General features: G+C 32.9%; 1 protein-coding gene across 1 annotated transcript in view; it reads right to left on the reverse strand.

Annotated features, from left to right (window-relative positions):
- LOC124365573 (protocadherin-like wing polarity protein stan) overlaps positions 1-18592 on the reverse strand; it is a 112749-nt gene that overhangs the window by 75699 nt on the left and 18458 nt on the right. The window contains exons 9-21 of the mRNA XM_046821569.1: positions 14145-14287; positions 13784-13960; positions 12595-12782; positions 11781-11907; positions 11376-11564; positions 10815-11093; positions 10072-10272; positions 8460-8631; positions 6357-6568; positions 4051-4134; positions 2159-2291; positions 1671-1870; positions 5-145 (exon numbers count right to left, since the gene is read on the reverse strand). Coding sequence (XP_046677525.1) covers positions 5-145; positions 1671-1870; positions 2159-2291; positions 4051-4134; positions 6357-6568; positions 8460-8631; positions 10072-10272; positions 10815-11093; positions 11376-11564; positions 11781-11907; positions 12595-12782; positions 13784-13960; positions 14145-14287 — 2246 coding nt within the window. The remainder of the gene's footprint in view (positions 1-4; positions 146-1670; positions 1871-2158; positions 2292-4050; positions 4135-6356; positions 6569-8459; positions 8632-10071; positions 10273-10814; positions 11094-11375; positions 11565-11780; positions 11908-12594; positions 12783-13783; positions 13961-14144; positions 14288-18592) is intronic.

The following is an 18592-nucleotide window of genomic DNA, read 5'->3' on the forward strand; positions in this document are numbered from 1 at the left end:
TTACCTGTACAGTAGCAATTCTGGCCAGAACAGCTCTGTTGAGGTAGACTCGCTCTTGGAGAAATTGTGGAGAGTAGAACTGTCCATCAGGCTGTCTGGCAGAGAAACTCACATTTAGAATACGAGCATTCACGTCTGTGTCATCCTGTAAAGTAAACAAAAATCCAGAATTGTAAAAATTAAATATTTTCATAATTCCACTCATTATTATTATAACCATTGGAAAAAGACCAACATTTTATTTGGAATCTGTATATTCAGTACTACACAAACTAGTGTGACTGTGGTCGTACAGGATCCAGCCCCACACTTATAAGACTCCCGAGTAGTCACACTGTTTATGATAGGAAACAGTGCTGAGCCTATTGTATGCAGATCCCAAAAACTATAAACAAGATGCACTATGACATGCATAAATATATTATGTACAATTTGTAGAAATCAGTTTACTTAATAGAATTTGTATTTCTTTTCATTGTAACTCACTTGTACACTACTTAGTTTTAAACTAATTGAAACAATATATTACTCAACATAATTATAATTGGGAAGATAAGGAGGATTAAAGAGCCCCATTGTTCCCATAGCTGTTAAGAGTAACATAAGTGTCACTGGCTATGTTGCATTTACTTCACCAGTCCATAACATTATTACTGACAGGAAAGTAAAATAACTTGCAATTCTAACTTACAAAAGCTTAAAATACTATTTTTTAACAAAAGCTTAAAATGTTTTCCAACACTTAAATTGTTTTGATAAAATCTGTCAATACAAGGATTCAATTATCTTTTACTAAATGTTTAAAGACTTAATGATCAAAAAAGTTCATTGAATCATTAAGAACTTCTGACATTTTACGGAAGTATAATACTCTTTATTTGTTTGTTATGATCTAACATCTTATATTTATTTTTATTTCATCATGTAGAACTGACTCATGATGATAAATTGATAGTAATATTACTATCAACGATGGGAGAAAGAGGAAAGGGAATTATTGGATTTATATATTTACATTTATTTAACAGTATATTACTGATGTCAAAGTTTGAACAATTTCATTGTTTATCATATTAATGTCTGACATCTTCGTAAAGCTTTTATGTGCAGTTTATTAATGGTGTTTAATTTTTAATATGATATAATATTAGGTTATATTATATTGCAGTGACAATATTTATTATTGTTCTATTTCTGACTTAGGTCATCTGTCTTACCAGCATAGCTGGATCTTGTAAAATGTAATATGATAATAAACGTTCATTCATTCATTCACTTATAGAGAAAATAACTATAACTTTTATTGCATGAATGTGAAGATATTTGAAAGTTTTCTGTGATTAGTAGTGATTGACTACAAAACTAAAGGACATTTCGAGGAAAAACATTAAAAATTATAAAACACTTCAATTAGTAGTAAATTTGATGTTTTATTCACTTGCAATGGGTGAGATTAACAATATTACTGATCATCTGAGTTTTGTTAAGATTTATGCTTAATTGAAATAAAAAAAACAGAATTAATTCTATTTAGTATTAAATCGTGACTTCTTTTAATTATGTTACAATCACAGATTTTTTTACATTCTAGAATAATACAATAACGTTTTACAACATATATGCAAGAAGATCTCAAGAGTTTAAAATGTAATAGAACAGATAAAGCATACCTGTATACTGAACACGTATACATTCTCCTTTGGACAGGGTATAATGGCTGCAAGGCCTTCGATGAAGAATCCTAGCAGGGGAGACAGAAATGCCTGCTCTGTCATGTCTGCTAACCTGACAGTGACGGAACTGAGCAACATCTCATCTGTCACCAACCGTACTGACAGCTGCATCATGGCCTTCACTTCGTTCACACCGTCTACAACAACACACACTTGATATTGCAGTATTATATACATCAATGAAATGAATAAGAGATTAATTTTTCTAAGAATATGTTCATTTATTTAATTGATGTCACAACACAGCCTTGTACCTACCTGTGACTGACACCTCCATGCTGGCGAGCTTGGGCACATTCGTGTTAAGCTGTGGGGACAGGCTAAGTTGTCCTGAGCTCTCATTGAGCTGTACCAGGTTGGTATTGTTACCTGATAATATGCGGTACAACAACTGAAACAGATCCACAACACAGCCTTGTACCTACCTGTGACTGACACCTCCATGCTGGCGAGCTTGGGCACATTCGTGTTAAGCTGTGGGGACAGGCTAAGTTGTCCTGAGCTCTCATTGAGCTGTACCAGGTTGGCATTGTTACCTGATAATATGCGGTACAACAACTGAAACAGATCCATGTCACATTTATTAAAATAACTTCATTACCTTTAGGATAGATTTTGAACTAAATTTTGTAAGGTTTCACAAAACACTAAATCTCATCTCATCATCATACCAAAGAGATAAAAAAATTCATTAGGTCAGTAGTAACATTCTACTGATTATTCTAGTAAAAAAAGTGAATTTTATATATTAGCAAAGATGTTTTCAAGAATTGAGCTATCCCACTAATATTATAAATGTAAAAGGTTTGAATATTTGGATGTTTGGAGGTTTATCCTCGAATCACGCTGAAACTGCTATACAGAATGTGCTGAAATTTGGAAAAGGTATAGCTTTTGATCTGAATTAACATTTAGAGTGCTTTTTACCACCCGTAACACATTCATTTCACCAAATAAAGTCGAATTCAAATGTTTCATAATTCAAATTAAACTGGCACTAATCAGCTGTTGACAGCTATGATTCGACAAACTTTCTGAAACATCTGTTTACATCGCTAATGAAAATAAAAAGATAATGGCGGACGATTTATTATGCCAAAACACCGGGGGTGAATTTAAACGACCAGAACAGACCCATATTGACCGCAGCAACTTTTTAGTTGTACGATACACTTTCGTCATTGGGATAAAAAGGCTAACTCTTATTGTTACTGAAGCCATCGAAGAACTTCAATAAATTATCATGGAATGTGGGAGGGAAATACTAATCTTATAAAAACTGTTTCACTTTACGGCTTCAGGATCCCAAACCTCTGTTCTTTAAACTTAAATTTAAATTGGATCAGGAGATTTGAATAGCTTTGAGTGACTATCGATTATCTCTAGACTGTTTATTATGTCATAGAAAAAGAATACATAGATATATTGTCCAGTTTTACAACATAAAATTGCGTGTGAAGCCGCGGGTAACTGCTAGTTTATAATAAGGCAGCCTATGTTCCACTTTAAACCTAAACAAAAACTACTCAAAACATAACAAGATTAATGACAGGTACCTGCTAAACACAAGCCAGTTGACAAAAACAATTTCTTACCCAGTAAAGAAATATTTCTCTATACTATTTTATTAATAGAGAAGAAAAACGACAAACAAAATACACTTACTAACTTTTTAAGTTGGTTGGTAATAGTTGGGTTATTAAAACAGAATAAATTTGATTTAATTAAATATGTGAATATCAGCCATTGCAAATTAAATATGAATAGCCATCTTTTATCTGATTCAAACTGAAAATCCATATTTAATAGTTTTGTAAAATCAAATAAAAGCATAATGAAACAAATAAACGAGATTATGTGAATGAATCACCAAAGGAGAGGATTGAGACCTTGAACTAATAACTTACTATATTTTAGCTTAATAAAGTCTGCAAGTTCTGAAATTGACATGTTTATAGGTAGAGGGCAGAGTACAAATAAATCATACATAAAATGTTGTAATTTTTTAAAAGAAGAAAAACAATCAAGGTAATGATGTAAAAAACAAAATGACAAATATAATCTGAATGTATTATATTACTGCATATTTATTTAAATTTATACATACAAAAATCGCTAAATTGGGAAGAGAAAAGCGAATTGCTTATCAAATTTGGAGAACTGGAACTGAAAACAGTGAAACTAACCCATACTTATAAAGTTGTGACAAACTAGTTTCCTATTTAGTAACATTATAATTTAAACTGCAGTTAAGGTTAAAACTTATGAATTTAAGTGATATGAAATCTCCATTATAGACCTAAAACAGTAGTCCTACCTTGTCGGAGACATCATCGTCCACAGCGGGAATCTTGCCAAATGTCCCAGCAGGGAAGCAATCACGAAAGTTGTTGAATATTATCTGTTTAGAAAAAAATAATAGATATCATCTAGAAAATCTTCAAAAAAATGCATAGTTTTAATACAATTAAAAGCTACAACCCATAACTATCAAAAGATAATACAGGTTTAAAAAAGTGTGCTAATTAAAGGTGAATTAATCAATTGTAAAGTTTTCTATATTTATAAGAAAGTATCTCCAACAGATATAACCAATTTATACATTTAAGAGAGCTTATCACGTTAAAAATAAAATAGACTTCTAATGTAACTGTAAACTGTTAGGATACATACACATTTAAAAATATGTTTAAAACTATGTACCAATGAGATGGCAGTATTTATTATGTGGGTTTTTTTTTACGTATACTGTATTTAAAAAAAGTGATTTTCTATCACAGAGCTTTGGATTTTCATTAGATACAGATTGATGTGTAAAGGATGAATCATCAAGATTTCCTGTATCATCCCAGAAACAAACATATCAACTGGTGATCTTAACCCTTTCCGGGCCAGGTGGCAATATATTGCCGCCATAGATCGTGTCTGAAAAGTGCCAGGTGGTAAAATATTGCCGTCTGTGACATATGCGAAAAGTGCCAGGCGGCAATATATTGCCTCCTTGATATTCGTCGTTTTCTTAAATAAATACGACGCCAAATGATTAAAGTTTTATGTTTTTTTATTCCCTAGTATATTTTTAGATAATTAATATGAATATCATTTTTATTTTGGAGGTCTATGCATTTTTATTTCATAATTGTCACATGACATTATCAGCTGACTCGATCTTTCGTTGTTAATTCTTTATTGTATTCTTTATAGTGTAATCATATTATTGTATGCTGGATTCTTCTTCATTATTTTATTTTGTGGTTGTAAATATTAGTGGTTTTAGTTGTTACGTGCTTAGCTATTGTGTGTAGTAGTTACAATGACTGACAATTTGCGATCTCACAGGAGTGAAATTGTAAATAGCTCATTTGTAAAAAGAAAAAGTGTAAATAAATTTTCAAATAAAATTGTGTAAATATTTCTTGGTAAATAGTGTTTTTAAACTGAATTGAAACTGTTTATGGATCCTAAAATCATCTGTTTACCGGTACATCCATAATGTGAATATTTATTTTAAGTTTCATGCAATGCAAGAGTCAGTTGCTTTAACACTTATAAAATGTTGCAAAGTACAATTATGCGTATTTACACAAAATGTGTCATACTAAATTTATTTATGAAAGAAATAACACAACATTTTGTATGGTTGTTCCTTTCTAAATGTATAATATAATAAAGTAGCTTCCCACTGTAAAATTATTTTTCCTTTTTTAGTTATTTGCAAAAAAATTTTTTTATGTAATCTATTAAACATTTTTTTTTTATTTTAAATTACTTAAAACTATATCTATATATTTTTTTGTTGATAGTATATATCTATACAAGTAATTTGGTGCAACTTTTAGGTCATTCTCTACTTTTTATGAAAACTTATAAATTTTAATCTAAGAGACTGCAAAATCGCCAATTTCAGCCTGGCACTTTGACTAGTCACAAGGGGATATGAGATGTGAAAAAATTTTGCAACATTTCATATTTGCTCCTGGCCCTGAAAGGGTCAAACATGAACGCAATAGAAACAGAATAAAGGCCCATGACACCTAACAGTAAAAAAATAAACTAGATCATGATATTTAATTACAGTTCCCCACTATTGAGAATGTACAATTGTTCAAAAATGCAATAAAAGGATAATACTTTAGAGCACAATAAATTGCCTATGCCTCTTCTTCAATAAAAAAATCAATAATTAGTTGATTTAACAAAAGCTGTTAAGGAGGTCAAAATTGAGATCGTGTTGAGTAAAATTTTAGAAAACCTTTTAAAAATAAAATAATAGCTAAAAAGACTGAAATGTACATTGTGTAAAGAATGTGTATTAACAATAAAAATGTATTACTTTTATTTTCATTTCCAATTTACTGGTAAATAGCAGGTGGCAGAACACTATATTTTTGTCCAAAGTATAAAAATCCTGTATAGAACATTTAATTGTGACCCTTCGGTCGTTGCAGCATGGTGTGATATCAAGTGTGACGATTTCTAATGTCTCACTGGTACACCAATCTCTTTATCAAGTGAGGTCTATCAGCAACTTAGTACTGTTGTTGATACTTGTTATAAAACTGTTATAAAGATACACAGACTTTTTCAAACAGTTTAAAACCTATATGTTCTTCCAGATGTTACCTGAAAGTCCTTGAGCCTAGGTGCGTTATCATTCACATCGGTGACCAATATTTCAACGTGCACATCACTGCGCAGTGGTGGTGATGCTGCCCTCACGATGAGCTCAAACCGTTTGCGTGAACTTTCGTAGTCTAATTCCACCATTGTCAGCAGCTCCGCCTTGTCTGATCCGGGCCGACGCACCAGCGAGAAGCTGTCAGAATCCTCACCACCTGACACAACCGTACATATCTTTCAAACCTTATTATTAACCAAGTTCAAAAAGGAAGGGGTTATTGAGTTCAACCTGTTTGCATATTCCTTTTGTTATGTACATCCACTGATTTTTCTAAAACTACTGAACTGACAATTTGGGGAAATACGGTTTTCTTACAATTACTACGACTTGCCTCCATCACTTTTCATGTTTGGCTATGGAATGACATTCTTATTGGAGGAAATATGAGGTGTGACAAGAAAATAACCAGGTTAGTATTGGAAGAGCCACAGATAGAACGCAGTAAGGTTGAATATCATATGGCCGCCCCCTCCCACCATTTCACGTCTGATCCCAGCAAATTTCGTCTGATTCCTGTACTTATTCCACCCATTGCGCCAGTTACAAGCAGTTAACCTTTGTCTCTGGGTCAGAAAAATGTTGAGTATCCAAAGAACAGCTTGTGAAAATCAAACTGTTACAAAAAGTGGGGCAAAAAAGCACAAATGACAAAATAAAAATTCAAGACCATAATTTTTGTGTTTTTTTTTATATATATATCAAAAGGATGGTGCACATTGATTGGGTGGGGTTGACAGTGAATCAGAATTTCTACATTAGCAAACTAACTACATTATGTGTGCATGTACAGAGAAAACGGAACAATTTGTGCAAAAACACGTCATGGATCCTCCACCAGGATTGCTCCAGCTCACAAAGCTTTATCAATGCAGAAGTTTTTTGCCAAATATAACATCCTCGTTTTAGATCATCCATACTCATCCGACTTGGCTCCCTGTGACATTTTTTGTTCCCTAAAGTCAAGTCAGCTGTGAAAGGAAAAAGTTTGAGACTGTTGAAGCATTAAAAGAAAAAGAGATGGAAGTCATGAACTGGGTTATGGAAATTGATCTGCAACATTGTTACATACAGTGGAGAGGTATAGAAAGCTAGGATAGGAGTACATTAAAGGGGATAACATCAAATTATAAATATCTGTAAGTAAAATTTGTTTCAGCCTCAGTCCGGTTATTTTCTAGCGACACCTTGTACATAAAAACTGTCCTGATGTAACGGGAGAGGATTGATTGCAGAGTTTGGCATTTTCCAATCACTATAAGTTACCTCACAGTTATTGTGGGAAGTTTCTTAGTCTACACCAGGGTTCCCGAAAACACTCCTATAGGAGTACTTTGAAACATGACGTGGAGCAAAGAGACGGAATAAGATTGTGAGATGTAGTTTTATTCTAATGCCTACGCCTTACATCACAGACACTAGGGAACATACCATTGTTCATGGTAATGGTCCAAGTGATGTCCCTGCTGGAGGCAATGTGGAATTCCAGTTAAAACAATGCGGCAGTATTTGCTAAGATATAGTATTTTTCCGGTGACCATACCTACTTCACAAATGTTACGGAACCTATCTTTGTTCAGAGTAACAGTCTGAGTCTCAACATGTTACAACCAATGTTGAATCTATCTGGAGCAATGACAGAGGGTTGAGTGCCAAGATTGGAGTTTTTCAAATAACGATTTAATATCTCAGAGTTGCTGTAAGAGCGACTAGATAGAATATGTTGCAGAGATGTACTTTTTTAACTATTACCGTCATTTACCTCATGATAGCCAAGAAATATTTCAGTACATTTATTTTTATTTTAAAAGTTATATTGTTTTATTGATAGCACTACACATTCTTAGATACTTAGCAAATCAGAAGCTGCTATGTGGACTGTAGAATATATATATGTTGATAGTACATATTTATTAAAAGTATGCCTAAAAACACAAGTACAGGAAAAAGTTCTTTACGTTACTATTTTGGCAAAAATTTATTAATGCTGGTGATTTCCTTACAAATCAACAAAAGCAGATTTAAACTTAAAATAAAGGACATCACACCTATGATAGAGTACTGGACTACGGCATTCTGCCCCTCGTCCGGATCCTTGGCATGGAGTTCTCCCACCGTGGAGCCGACTGGAGAGTTCTCAGCTATGTACAAGGTCAACTTGTCACTTTCAAACCCTGGGGGTGAGTCGTTCACATCCTCTATACGGATTGTCACCAATACCTGTAAAACAGCCCACATGTAAGACTCTCATTCGATTTGATGCACTAAGTCATGTCTACAAATACTATAAAAAGGAATTTCCACACTATAATAATAATTTTATTATTCAAAAATTGTATTAAATCGTAGAAAAATGTGTTTACAATTCTAGAAAAAAATATAATGAAGAAGATTTGTTGATCATTCAGCTTGTGTGTAGTTTATTTTTTTATAAGTCAACAGCTCACTTCATTCTCTAGATGTCTTGTGGACAGATAGACAGAGAGAGACAATAATACAAAATAGAAATGTTTACAACCTCCCATGAGACAAAAGAGAAATTATGTCAGCTTATTGAATGATAGGCTGTAATTATGCTCATCCAAATTCCATGGTTGGACAAGCACCATGATGGAACTCATACTTGTCTGAAGAAATTAAGTTTAGGTTTATGCAAAATTAAAAATCTACATGGATTAAATATTTTGCAAGGTATCTTACCACATGAATAAATATGATGTTGTGGTAGGTACATTACATGTTAAAAACTCATATGATTGTACTGAATATTGTTTAAAAATGTATTTATTCTGCTATTTACACCTATAACACACAATGTTTCTAGTCCCTTAAGTGATAGGCTTCGCTAACACTCAACCAATAACTTGATATCCTATCTTACTCTATCGATCACCTCAGGAGGAGGTGTGATTATTCTTAGTTAGATAAATATTAAATGTAAAAAGTAGAAATACCAAAGAATTATTATTGGTGGGAAAAAATGTAAGAAAACTCACTTTAAAAGTGTTGGTTCTGCATTTTTTTCACAGAACCTCCAGCAAAGTTATGGTATATATACGTGTGAAATGTTATCATATTAATACAGACATTGATAGATCTGATGAAAATAATATAGTGTTTTAAATCCTAACATCCCTTATCATACTTTTTTAAACATTTTAGTAGCACTTAATATGAGGTACTTAGTGGACTTTCCTATTAAGATTATAGAGGCCAGAGACTGCTCTCGTAGATTCCATTATAACAAACATAATATGTAATAAGCCTCATAAAACAACTATCTGCAGTAATATTCAGTGCTAGTTATGAGGCAGAACATGCCTGAACGGTATATAGGTTTACCATACTCTGTAGACTCTCAGGAGGTTATATTTATAGTTTATTTTTTCTCTAATTGTAGAAATCAAACACTGGTAATATTAGTCCTGTTATAAGTATTTTGAACATAACAAAAAACACAAAGTTATTGTATTTATACACATTAATAACACAAATAAGAATAATGGATGCCAGCTAAAGTGAATGAAGGTTTTTAGCTTCTTTAGGATTTTTACAATCTCCTCTTTAACATAGACTTCAGTATTTGCAACCCAATGTTTTAAACATTTTTAAATTGGGCTTACAAGTAATTCAATATGGTTAATAATTTATTATACTCACAGATCCAGAGAGCTGGGGAGTGCCTCTGTCGATGGCCAGAGCCTCTATTTCGTACTGAGCTATACTCTCCCGATCTAGTGTCTTGGCTGTGCGGATAACTCCACTGATTGGGTCCATCACGAATGCCTCCACACTGCCTGAGCCACCCAGTGCGTAGCGTACACGGCCATTCAGCCCAGTGTCCTCATCTACCGCACTTATCTGTTTATAAGAATAACCAATTTCAACAACAAACATAATCCAAGAATTATAATAAGAAATAAAATAAGTATACTTCATTATTATATATAAAATAAATAAAAATGTATTTAATAATAATTGAAAACTATAAAATATAAATAACTAAATTAATTTCTATGCTAAATTGTTAATAATTATGGTTCATATTACACAAATTATGACAATGCAAAACTATAATACAACCAATTTTTTTTTGCTTTTATTTGTCTGGTTTTGGTTTTTTGGAGAAGAGGTGGTAAGTTTTATCAACATACTAAATTTATGGACTAAACTGGTATATAGAAGTACTTCAACGTGATTTAAGATGGCGGTACATAATTACAATACATTGTAGGGACTCCATAAAATTAAATTATGGAAATTGCTACAAATGTATAGGAATGATAATAATAAATTATTAAAAATTATATATTTATCTTATAAAAACTTTCATAAAACCTGTTTCAGGTTGTCCTGGTTATAAATCCTAAAGTTGTACATCATTCATTAGTGACAACACTTACCTGGAGGACGCTGGTGCCGACGAGTGCATCCTCGGACACAGATCCGCTGTATGCAGGCTTTAGAAACTTGGGAGCATTATCGTTGACATCAGCCACAGATATCTCCACATCGGTCGAGTCTGACAGTGGGGGGTTACCATTGTCACGTGCAGTCACGGTCAACAAGTAGCCAGACTGGGTCTCTCTGTCCAGGGCCTTTGTGGTAGTGACAGCACCCGTCTGGGCATTGATTACAAAGTCTGTATTCTCCCCAATGCTGCTTGTGAGCAGATATGTAATCTGGAGACATAATCAAAACTTGTATTAGAATGTATTTAACATGTCTTTCTCTTATAATGACTGAATGCACAAGTTTGTCAACACTTGATAATCTTGTGAGATTTCATTGAAGAAACCTTTTAGAGAAAATAAATGAGAAAAATTAGTTTACATGTTATAAAATAAAACATCATTCTTTTTACAGTGAGTACAATTACAAGTTTTTACCTAGCTCTAACCCACATTTTCAGAAAATTTAGAATTAATTTAACACAACACAATTTTGAAATGTCCGTAAATCACCTGGGCATTCTGACCAACGTCTCCATCCGTAGCAGCAACTATGAGAACGGTAGAACCTACAGGAGCGTCTTCAAATACAGAGGCAGTGTATGGGGCATTGTCGAATACTGGGGAAAAGTTGTTAGCATCTGACACATTCACGTACACAGTGGCAGTGTCAAAGCGCCCTCCCGAGTCGGTTGCTCGAACCTGGAGGAAAAGTGAATGTGAGATCTTTGACATATAGTTGAGTCTGGTATTCTTTCTTAATCATTTTACTTAATAAAGCTATATTAAGGTGGAACCGAGAGCAATAAACAAATCATTTTAAAGTTTTTTAGATCATTACAATACTTTCTGTTATACATGTATGGGAGAGAAAGCAATAAGTGCCTACAGGAAGTAGACAGTAGTCGGAGTACTCACAGTGAGGATAAAACGCTTTTCCTGTTTGTAGTCGAGTGGTTGGGCAATTGTGATCAGTCCTCGGCCATTCTGAGTAGTTAAAGTGAATCTGCCACGCACGTTTCCACCCGTGATCTCATAGTGCAGCCTGCCGCACAGTTATACATCACCATTAGTGTTTGACAGTTACATTATCAATACCTAATTCTTAGACTTATGTGGCCGGTGTAAAGTAACACCTAAGTTTTCCAGGTCACACCATGTCAAAACATTACTCGAACATAAATTGTAAGATGTTGTAGATAATATATTGTAAGATAATATACATTGTAAGAGCAATGTTTTAACATAGTGTGAACCTAAAAAGTTAGATGTTACTCAATTAGTACAATTTTAAATACATAATCTAAAATTACTTGTCTTTTACTTGGGATTTATTTTAATCTGTGTTAATAGTATGGGATGGTGAAATAGAATGAAAGTTGAACAAAAAAAACCAAAATTTTGTTCTCCTCAAACTTAAAATTTTACAAATATAAGTACAATTTGTAAATTTCAATCTGTAAAAACTGACACATTAACAAAAACCTAAATACTTATGAAAACGCCATCAAAAATCTTAATTTATCCTTAAAACAGTACAAACAATTTGATCAAATGGCTCAAGAGATCCATGAGCCACTGTGTATGACTATTTGAAGGAGACAGGATCACTTGTTTCTGTGATAAATATATAACATAACCACTAAACAATAATTGCTGTCATTGACAATCATTGTATGGTGTTGCTGAAACAGTAACGGTAGTCTCACTTAGAACAATATCAATGACTGACCTGGGGTTCTCGTCTGTGTCAGTAGCTGTGACACTAGTGACAGGGGTGCCTGGAGGATCATCCTCTGCCACCACAGCTTCATACTGCTTTGGGCTGAACACAGGGTCATTATCATTGACATCTTGCACTGTTATCACCACACTGGCAGTGGCCGTCTTGGCAGGCATTCCTCCATCTGTTGCCAGCACCTGGGAGCATCAAGTTAGCAGTGTTATTATTGGTGCAATAATCCTCTGCACTTAACATGACAGTTTTGCAGTACAGTAAATGCAATTCTAATTATCCACCAGATTGTAATCTAGGACTCAGAGGGTTACAAAATATGTTGAAAGAAAATATATTGGTTCAACTGTCTTAACCCTTTAAATGCCACTGGCATTTGCCCACATCATATGCATAAAGTGCCAGGTGTTGTTTTTTGCATATTTGTAAGCTTTTGGGAAAAATAGCTGTGATTAAATAACTATCAAACAGATTTTCATAATTTTGTTGTTTTTTCGGATTAAATGAAGAATATGAGACATACCATTTTTACCAATCCTTTTAGATATGGTGAGACTAATAATGTGTCTAAAATAAATTATCTAGGACACTAAATATAGATATCCTAAAACAATAAGTAAAATAAAACATTCATTAAATAATTCCTAACATAAAATTAAATAAGAATCACATAATAGCAAACTTTTATAGTTATTAGTAGCATTTAATAGGAAGTGTTAAAAATAATCAGTGAGCATTTTGTTAATTGATAATCATTACAACAAGTTTTCTCCAATCCATTAGGTAGGTACTCCCAAAATCCATATTCCTAAAAATATGTTAACCATTTCTACTGCCACCTATTAAGTTCCAATATTTGCTCCATCTCTCTATATTTTTTCCAATTCCAAACAATAATTGAGGAATGATACACTATTACTACTATAAATTCTTTAAATTCCAAGACCCAAAGGAAATGGATCCCAACTGCAGTGAAACTCTATCTTGCTAGCTAATATCATTTGGCCACCATATATCACCAGATTGAAGTTGGTACTGACAATGAATAAGCTGTGCAGAAACCTACTCTATTTAATCAGAAGATATGATAGTATACAGTGCTCATAAATAAGTGCCAGAAAGAAAAGGAGTCAACTTAGAAATATCATACAAACTAGAATCGACAAACAAGTTAGCGTTCCATCACCTGAAACTGAAACTTGGCGTGTGTCTCACGATCAAGGAGACGTGTGGTATGTATCCAGCCTGTCTGGTTGTCAACTGTGATCGGCAGATCGTTGGTGCTGCCTCCCTCCCAGTCCCTTCCACTCACACTATATGTCAGCTCTGCATTTTGACCTTCATCAGCATCGTAAGCTTGCACCTGGCAAAACAGTCACATATCAACATAGCTACTACAAGGACAATATAAAATTATAATAAAAACTCTCTATGAGTAAAAGACCCCAGCACTAGACTAGTCTGGTTCTATCTCTATTTTCCTCACAAACATGCATTGAAGTATTGATGGGTTTTAACAATCTTTGTCATAAAGCTTCAGAACTTACTCGAACGATGCTATACCCGACTGGAACATTCTCGGAGACTGCTTCCTGGAAGAGGGAAGTGTAGAAACGAGGAGTGTTGTCATTGATATCTTTCACATTGACCAGCAGTAGGGTGGTATTAGACTTGCCAGGACTCCCTCCATCTGTCAAATACAAAACTTTGTCAACTATGTATGATTTGGACTGATCATTTAGGGGTTTGTAATTAAGCATAATTTAAGAATAGGGTGTATATTGAATACAGCCAATTTTTTTTTTATGTTGATTTTCATTCACATTTTCACGGACCACGTCATAAAGAAAACAATATTTCGAGATTAATCAGGTTCTAACTAAAGGAGCTGTCAAATTACTTCTTCATTTCATAAGTTCTTAGAGATAGAAAAACCTTTTTGATGTGCTCACAATATTTTGTTATTTGAATTCTCTAAAATGACATGCATGCCTAATTCGTGGGCTATTAGGCCTTATACCCTCACCATTAGTTCCTCAAAGGTGTGAACATCTCCAAACCTGTTGCAGGACATTGTATGTCCTTGCTTTTCAATCTATGATCGCTGTATCACCAGATTCTTCTTTGCAGTCTAGGAAATATATAAGTTTTCATATACCTAATCAGTGTCATATATCCCTTCAGTGCAAAAACAACCCACGTCCTCTCAATGGTTTTCTGCCATAAAAAATTTCACTTAGGTCTTATCCATTGCTTTATGATTCCATTTGCAATGATCATGGGCTCATTACACTCATTTGTTTCCTAAAATTGTAGTTACACATTAAATGTTTCGTAGAGTAATGTTATTGCCTGGTCCTTCTGTTTTTATTTCTTCAATTCTATAAATATTTCGTCCCAAAATGTCAAATGAAACTATTTTTGAGTACCCAAAATTAACTTGAGATTGAGTATTAAATATACCTTAACATCACAAACTTTTGCATTTATAATATTAATTAATAGGATATAGGTCTCAAAATCCAACTTGGAATAAAAATCATCTACTTCAAGTCAACAATATTTCTGATGTTATAGATGATTTTGATTTTTTACCCTGATCAAGAAAATATATGCATATGAAAAAAGTAAGCTTAAAGGATTTCTTTGGTTATAAAACATCTACTTCAGTGAAAAATCTTTCTAGGTTAATGCAAATATTGCATAATTGTTTTTCAAAATAGAAGCCTTGTTGTTTTCTGTCTAGTCTGGGGAAAAACTGACTCATTGAGGCATGTTTCTGACCATCTCCATGTTTTTCTCTAAGTTACAGTAAAAGTGTCATACACAATGTAAAGAGACTCAACCAGTTTTTAGTATCTTAAGTGTAATATTCACAGCTTTGTTTGTTAAGGTTGTTTTATAACGGTGTTTAAATAGTATTTATAGTGTATTAGCTGGTTTAAAATTGTCACTGCTACAATTTGTAGTATCAATTATATAAATAAAAATTAATTATATATAATAATAATAAAAATTCAAACTAATGTTTCTACATCTTTAGTGAACTTTAAGTAAAAATGTCAACAGCACTTTACAGTCAGGTAAATTTGGATTGTGTTTCATAAATATTATCCTTATTTTCCCCAAATTCTAAAATATTCTGGCTAACTTTTTTGATTTTTCACTCTATAAAAATCCCCCTTGGACTTAAACTAATATTTAAAAAGAGATGTCTAGCTGTCGCCAAATTTGCACTTAGTAGCACATTTAACACAGAGACAAAGTAATAAGTAAAGTTTGATAGAACCTAATTTGAATATTGTACTAATTACACAGCTATATATATATATATATATATATATATATATATATAGCTGTGTAATTAGTACAATATTCAAATTAGGTTCTATCAAACTTTACTTATTACTTTGTCTCTGTGTTAAATGTGCTACTAAGTGCACATTTATATATATATATATATATATATATATATATATATATATATATATATATATATTATTACGATATATTATTTTTATTCAATACAATTCAAATAATTGGCTGATTTGGTATACATCTACCTAAAATTAGGAAGTAACAACAGTATATATTATTTATATTAGCTTGTCAGCAAATTGGAGTGTTACATTAATGATTTTGATTTAATACATTAATTTCTTTTCATAATAACTAGAAGATAATAGTACAATAGTGCAATTATTTTTGCAGTAGTTAAATTGATTATGTCTTTTATTTTCTTAATACATATAGTGCTGAAGTTAGATTTTTACAGATTACATAAATATGTGGAGTCCAGGTAAGTTTTATGTTGATAGTTCAATGAAATTTGCTATGTCACCAGGTTTGTATCGGGTATGCCAGGAGTTTGATAGACTCTTCTTTCAAAATGTATATGTTTTGTTTTTATTTCATTAGTACGGTATGTTGTTTAGGATTGTATGTTATGTTAAGTTTCAAGTATGCATTGATTATAAAACTTTCGATGTTTCATCTCTAAGCCAAAGGGTGGTGTCATTGGCATATTTAACTATTGAGCTGAAGTCTTTGATGTAGTGTGGAAAGTTAGCAATATGAAACTGGACCCAACACTGACTCTTGAAGAATTCCTTCAGTGGTCTGTAGTAGCTGTGACCTAGCTGTTTATGTTACAACACTTACTGTATGAGTCACTTCCACTACTTCACTTCAGTCTGTAAGGTAGCTTTTGAACCAACTTTTTGTAATATCTCTCACCCCCGATTCTAGCTTATCCAGGATTATATCATGATCCAGGCAATCAGTCTTGAAATAGTTCAACATAATGGCTGTAATGTATTTCGGTCATCTAGGTGACCAATGACAAACTCAACAAGATGTGTTTGGCTGAAGTTGTAAACCTGTCTTTGAAAAAGCAATGTTGACTAGAGGTCAGAACATTCTGTTGATGAGTTTAAATGAGTAATAAGCCTTTTTAGGATTATGTTTTCTATTACTTTTAAACAAGGTGGGATTTTATAGATAGGTCACTTCAGTAGTAACTCAATTATCAGTCATCTACGGGACCAGAGGATGGTCCAAACGCTAAAAAGATCGAATAATCATGGGAGAATTAATTAAACTATTGGCAAGGATACAAACGCTCTATTTAAGTTTAAAATATTTCACTGTATCTTAAGAATATATGGTGTACTGTAATATAAATGAATACATAAAGAATACAATTTTTTTTATTATTTTATTTAAAGTAACATGTTTAAATTTTTCAATTGACAAAGCCAACCCTTATTTCCTGTAAACTCAATTTCTTCACCGTCCAAATTTTTGTGCAACTAAATTGCTTTTTCTTTTAAAATGGGCTCTGAAAGTGAAGTCCCTTCATGACTTTCCTGGAAAAACCACTTTTTTTATTTTTATAGCATGTTAATTTTCTACTTATTTAATAATTTTCGAGATTCAGTTTTTTTCCAGTCTTTAATGGTTGTTACACGCTCAACATCCAGTTTTTATTTCAGGTGCTAATTTAGCAACTGACTCATTTTGTTGTAAAGGACTACAAACGTCTGCTTGTTGTGATAGGAAAACAAACTAACGACAGATAATGCTGGTGCGCCGCTCGACTAGAAGCGCAAATAGACATGGTCGTATGACCCGGGGAGTTGGATGATCCGAGGTCGAGGTGCTACTGTAATTTGTAATCAATATAGGAACTTGTTTTTTAATCTTCATTTACACTTTTGCTGTTTTTAGTGCTTATGGAAAAACAACAATTTTGAACAACTTGTTGGTTATTGCAGTTAAGGGAATGGAAATTTAGCACAGTGTATGACTAATTTTGCAGATATCTTATCAATATTACAGGAGGATTATTTTTAACAAAGGAATGATATCACATTCTTGATGTGGCACCTGCTACAATAAAGTATCTTGAAATAGTTGCACTTGTCTTCTGAAACAATTACATGGTTAGCAGCTTTTAAAGTATCTTGGTGAAGTACTAAATAAACTCCTCAGCAATATTTTATGAGTGTTGGAATTTTGTTTCCTGATTGATTACTCCAAGTATGATTTTGTTTCATTTTCCACCCACTTGCAAATCTTTGTTAGTTTATAATGTCCAATGCATTTTTATGCATAGTTTATGTTGGACTCAACGCTATAGACATTGAAGATATCCCAATTTGGAACAGATACAACAGTTGTAGGATGGGGTATTAATTCTATTAGATTCAAAGCAGCTATCTTGTTACAAACCAATAAAAGCAGAGAGACAATTTGAATTAAGCAAACACATTTCTCCTATCATGTCAGCAATTCTGAATTGTAAAACCAGTTACTTTTATTTCACTTGGAATAGAGTAGGTTATGTTCAACATCTTGTATCCAGCCACATAGGCAACAGGATCACTCCCAGATGTAATCACTACTTGATATCTCAGTGACAACAACTTTGAAAATCAAAGTCAAACAAACGTACGGATAAGAAATGAAGGTCACCTACTATCTAAAAATCATA

Source organism: Homalodisca vitripennis, chromosome 1 (assembly GCF_021130785.1).
Source record: "Homalodisca vitripennis isolate AUS2020 chromosome 1, UT_GWSS_2.1, whole genome shotgun sequence".
NCBI lineage: Eukaryota > Metazoa > Arthropoda > Insecta > Hemiptera > Cicadellidae > Homalodisca > Homalodisca vitripennis.